Source organism: Schistocerca americana, chromosome 5, assembly GCF_021461395.2.
Source record: "Schistocerca americana isolate TAMUIC-IGC-003095 chromosome 5, iqSchAmer2.1, whole genome shotgun sequence".
Classification (NCBI taxonomy): domain Eukaryota; kingdom Metazoa; phylum Arthropoda; class Insecta; order Orthoptera; family Acrididae; genus Schistocerca; species Schistocerca americana.
Window position 1 is genome coordinate 534,451,306 of NC_060123.1, and position 5,522 is coordinate 534,456,827.

Genomic DNA, 5,522 nt, shown 5'->3' on the forward strand with positions numbered 1-5,522 from the left:
ATTGTATGTATTTTATTGTTTCATCTGATAAAAAGTGTCTTGTTATGTTTAGAATTATAGCACCTTAATAAATAAATCTTATCCTTTTCCACGACTACGCCGTGAGACATCAGGCAATAAATAATTGAAATTAAAGACAAACATCACAGATAAAACAGCACTCTTAAATACTTATATAAAGTAACCAGTGGCACAATAACGCAGATCTAGCAGATATCTTCTTAAGGCGGTCCTCGATAAACTTAGACAGAACACCCAGCATGTCCAGGGTAATCACACACCCTCAGCTCGGCGTTGTACTGCAGACCAGCTGGGCACGGGATCAACCATGCTACACCGTTTTCGTCGCACTTGTAGAAGCTGTTACAGTCACTGGGGTTAGGCAGCTGGGTGACGTCATCTGGATTCCAAGGTGGACAGGTTGCAGCATCCCCAGGTGGTTGCTGTGGGCTATCACCGTTACCAGAGTCAGCATTTCCGTTGTTCTGATCGCCATCAGGGGATTCGTCGCCAGATGGGTTACTTGGAGCAGCTGATGATGAGCAGCCAGCACTTTCAGGATAATCACAGACTCTCAGGTTGGCATTGTACTCAAGACCAGCTGGGCACGGTATGAGCCAAGCCACACCATTCTCGTCACACTTGTAGAAGGAGCTGCAATCACTGGGATTAGGAAGCTGGTTGACGCCAGCTGGATTCCATGCTGGGCAACTGGGAGCATCTCCAGTGGGTGGTTGTGGATTTATGTCACTGCCTCCCTCTGAATTTCCGTCATCCTGCTCTCCCTCGGAAGGGGTATCATCAGAAGGGTTGCTTGGTGAGGACGACGTCGAGCAACCAGCATTTTCTGGGTAGTCACACACCCTTAGCTCTGCATTGTACTCTAGGCCGGCTGGGCATGGAATAAGCCAGGCAACGCCGTTCTCGTCACACTTGTAGAAGCTGCTGCAGTCCTTTGGATTGGGAAGCTGTGTGACGTCATCTGGATTCCATGCTGGACAAGTGGGGACGTCGTCAGATGGGGGCGCAGGTGAAATTCCACTATCGTTGGAGCCACCACCAGTTTCATTGCCATTGTCGTCGTCAGCAGGAGCAGACGAGGATGAAGAACAGCCAGCTCGCTCTGGGAAGTCGCACTCCCTCAGCTTTGGATTGAACTCGAGGTTTGCTGGGCACGGGATGACCGTTGCAACCCCTGATGGCTCACACTGTAGGAAGCTTCTGCAGTTGTTGGGGTTCGGAAATGGACCGGACGCTCCCTGGCATGTGGCACTCATCTGAAAGAAATTATCTCCTTGTTAGTTCTCACTGTTTATAAAATCGATTGTTCAAATTTTTTAGAATTTTCTCGTAGAAGTAGAAATGTAAGTTTTCCGTTTCAGTCTTAATCACTCATGGAAATGCCTTATCTGAACTATAAACGACATTGCTCCTTGCTAATAATTTCATGAAATTTCTAGAACAGCTGTATTATATCGTTTATTTTTCAAACCCAGTTTCACATCGTACATAGAGTCGGATTAGTTTCGATCTTCCTGGGTCGTCTGTAGATCCAGGTAGCTTCCTCAACAACCCGTCGTCAATCAGTACTACATATCAGAATACTATGTTTGTGATGTGTATTTCCGATATATGCATGCCGTATTACTGACACTGTTACATAGATTTGAAGATCGCACATTTTACACTGTTTCATATTATACTAAAGTTCCCAAACTGGAATTTAAAAATAAACAATGTATTAGGAAATGAATATCGACACAATATCCTTTTTGTTTCGTTATGAAAATAACGACAATAGTGAAAATGTAACTAGTGTTCTTCATTTTGTAACGTCTATCCATTTTTGACTTGCACGTATCTGAGAAGCAGGCGTAGGACAACGCGAATTTGATGAAATCACCGAATTTACATTTTCGTAACTAATGGGCTTTACCACGTGGTAAAGTATAGATAGCAAAAGGTGATTAACTCAGGGGCAAATATAGTATTTGGAAAAGCTCACAGGGGCTTACATTTGTCCATAGATTATTAGACTCCAGTGTATTGTCTACCACCGATAAGATGTAGAAATATTGAACAACGCAATATTCTCTCAGTGTATTTATCTAATTAATGATATAAATAATGTGGCAGTCTGTCTGCTATAATTTAGAAATTCCCGTCTCCTCAATAAAGTTCTATGGCGTGGTGAGAAACAAGTATCAGAGGATATACCTCATTTCCTGGGAATGAATGATGTGCCTCAGTTTCGATGACGGATAATAGATTTTCGTTGCATGATAGACATTTAACGTCATATATAACTAAGATACTTTGAATTGCATACATGTAATTGATCTTTGTGTCTAGTACGATTATGATTCTAATTTCAGAATGTAACTATGAGGCAAAATATCTGTAAGATTTCTACGTTGTGTGCAGTGTCAGGCAGACAAAATGAATCAATCTTAAATTACTATGTTTAGGGCATTGATACCTTAATAAATAGATAATGTATCGAAGGAGTTATCGAAAGGCTAGAAACTAATTTAGGAGAATCTTGTCTTATATTATTTATGTTGTGTGCTTGGAAGTTAGAGAGAATATGAATCAACACTAAGCAACGTTTGTTACTAAAAGATGTCTCTTTTTGTTACTGGATGAAACGTGTGTGTATTCAGCAATCAAACAAGCGGTCATACTACGACGTGATACATTATATACTCTGGCTGATCGTGGTGAACACTTACCACAGTCATTTTGCGGATGGAAGCGGCACTGCTGCCTCCGATCACAGCCGCCAATACGGCACACACAACAAGCGACAACCCTGAAAGAGTAACAAAATTTTAACACTCTGGTGTAACACCATACCATAATATGGCACTAATGGAATGGATATAGAACAAAACGCACCAGAGGTGTTACACAACACGATAATCCCTCTCCTTAGAGATCCAGAGCTCATTGTTTAAAGCGAAATACAAACCACACATTGCGCTGTCATTTTACACTAATAGTGATATACAATCCCAGGCATGTCCTTAATTTTCTTTCACTTCAAAATAACTGGTTCAATCCGATTCTGCAACATGTTGTCCTTCTCTATTCGTTGATCACTTCATAGTAAGATTAGTAGTTGACATCGCTCATGATTAGATGATTGTTGTATACGAGTGTGAAGAACTAAATCTCAGACTGTGGATTTACGAAGTCACTAATCGGGTGCTAGTCGTTCTTGGTTTCATGGATTCATGTTGAATCTCATCTTTGGTCTCTACCATATAGAATAAAGTTCACATGTGTTTTAAATAGGTAGGATTCTAGAAAATATACTCTTCCGATAATGAATGAACTGTTCTTGAAGCGTCAAAATCGTGATAATAGTATTAAATTCGTAGATACAAATTATCCTCTGGGTCTAGTATGGCAATAATACTTAAATCTCACACCTTGTATAAAGAGAAATACCGAAAACTATTGCACGTAGGAGGTGAAGTTAATTTTGAATTAGTGTTATTTTTTATGACTGTATATCACTAAATAAGGTTAGTGTTTAGTGTCCCGTCTGTGATGAATTCAATAGAGCATACTTCCGTACAGAGCTAAGACGGAGAAGGAAATTGGCTGTTTAAAACAAAGAAACCAACTTATCATTCACATTAGATTCAAGTACACAAAGGAAAACTGAAATCACTTTGGCCAGATACAGTTTTGAATTTCGCTTTCCTCAAGTGAGTGCCCAGCGTACCAATGACTGAGACGCCTAACATTTTCTGGAGGTAACAGTATTTGTAGTTGGGTTGTATGTTCCATAACAGAAATTGTATTAATGAGAACGTATAGATCTAACTGCAAGAAGAGCTGAGAGACTCACCCTTCATGTTGCTCTCCAAACGTTTTACACACAGGTGCCTTAGGCTGACTTTCATACCGCTTATATACATAACTGGTAACAAATGCAGACGTCAATCAGAACAATTCGAGCGTCAGCAGACTGATAAGAAAGAAATGGACCCTTGCATATGAAACTTCTATGACGTACTCTGTTCTTATCTGACACATGTAATCTGCGTTTGACGACATGTGTAATTTGACATGTGCGATTTGAAGCATGAAGAGACTTGAGCAAGATATAATGGCTTGTTCAGTTGATGGGAAACGCATGTCATTGGCAATCAGTGTATTTTGCTCGTCGATTGGTGATATTTCGAGGCAAATGGTCATGTTACGGCCTCTAATACTTTCATTAAGTGTTGTAAAATATTTGTTTGAAATATCACGACAGACGATGCAAAATATCTATCCTTTTTTCTGACCTCATGCCGTATCTAGACGGTAATCTGTATAGATTTAGTACTGTTTGTGATACAGGGTGGCTTGAAGTCATTCCTTCCACTACGGTATGCAATCTGCGTACTCCATCCGTCGTGTCCAGCGTTATCCCATGTGAAAAGGTGATATGTTTTCGAAATGTTCCTAATCACTCAGCCGGATCTGAGAAACCGTTTAAAAACGATATCCCGGCTCGCCGGCTTGCTAACCTTCGGTGTTATCTGCTGGGCGGATTCGATCTAAGGCTAATTGCTGCGTGGTAACAAGATGCAGGCAGACACATAATTCGTCAAATACAGTGTTCGGTATTGTGTAGTGTACGTGTAACAGTAATTTGGAGCTCAAACCATCGAGAAGCCCAAAATTTTCTTTGCGATATTCTCCGCTCCACTTCCACAGTCGCTAACAAAGTTAACGCAGATATTTAACGCGCGTCGATTTTGGTGAAGAAACTGTGTGACTTACACGGCAGATGTAGCCTCTAACTGCCCCTGGGGAGCGCTGTGATCGCAAATTACGTTGAGGAGCACTTTTATGTGTCGTGAGCAGTAGCAGGTCGTTTCAGATTGAGCAGCATCCACAGTGGAGACGACATCTGGGGTGCTAGGCGACGACAAAAACGAACCTTGTGAGGAGAGCTGAAGTATCCTAAAGGTTCCAGTACTAGTGATTCATAGAAATTATATTTTTTTGCAGTGAGCATGAATTCCTGCTGAAGGTACTGACGACCGTAGTAATAGGTGATTCAAAGAAATTGTTACAGAAAAATTTGCCTCAAAATGTCGACAACAGAAAAAAATAATTTCCACGGAAATGGTTGACGTTCTCAGTAACACGCCTTATACAGATTCTTCGTAACAAACGAAACAAGAAGAGGAGAAGAATTTCCAAGTACGTAACTGACAGGAAGAACGATCAGTATGCCATGCCCAATGAAAACTATCCGGAGAAAAGAGACTTCTGAAGCAGTGGAAGTTTTTGTCAACCACAAATTAAATGCAACGAAAACATAAGCAATCAGCATGATCCTGGGAAAGCCGTGATGCTGTTTATGATAGTAGTAGGTCGTTTGCAATCATTCAGCAAAGACCATATCAGTACATGTACAGTAACAGCATCATAGCTGTGAAACAACTCCAGGAACACGTGATGCTTTACATTTCTTCACCCTCGGTATGTCTGAAGTTGTTATAGGAAAACCATAG

The 5,522-nt window shown here is 40.9% G+C and overlaps 1 protein-coding gene across 1 annotated transcript; it reads right to left on the reverse strand.

Annotated features, from left to right (window-relative positions):
• Nucleotides 1–242: 242 nt before the first annotated feature.
• Nucleotides 243–1,277, reverse strand: LOC124616496 (chondroitin proteoglycan 2-like). Its single transcript, XM_047144808.1, has one exon. The coding sequence runs from the start codon at nucleotides 1,275–1,277 to the stop codon at nucleotides 243–245; it is 1,035 nt and encodes a 344-aa protein (XP_047000764.1).
• Nucleotides 1,278–5,522: the final 4,245 nt, after the last annotated feature.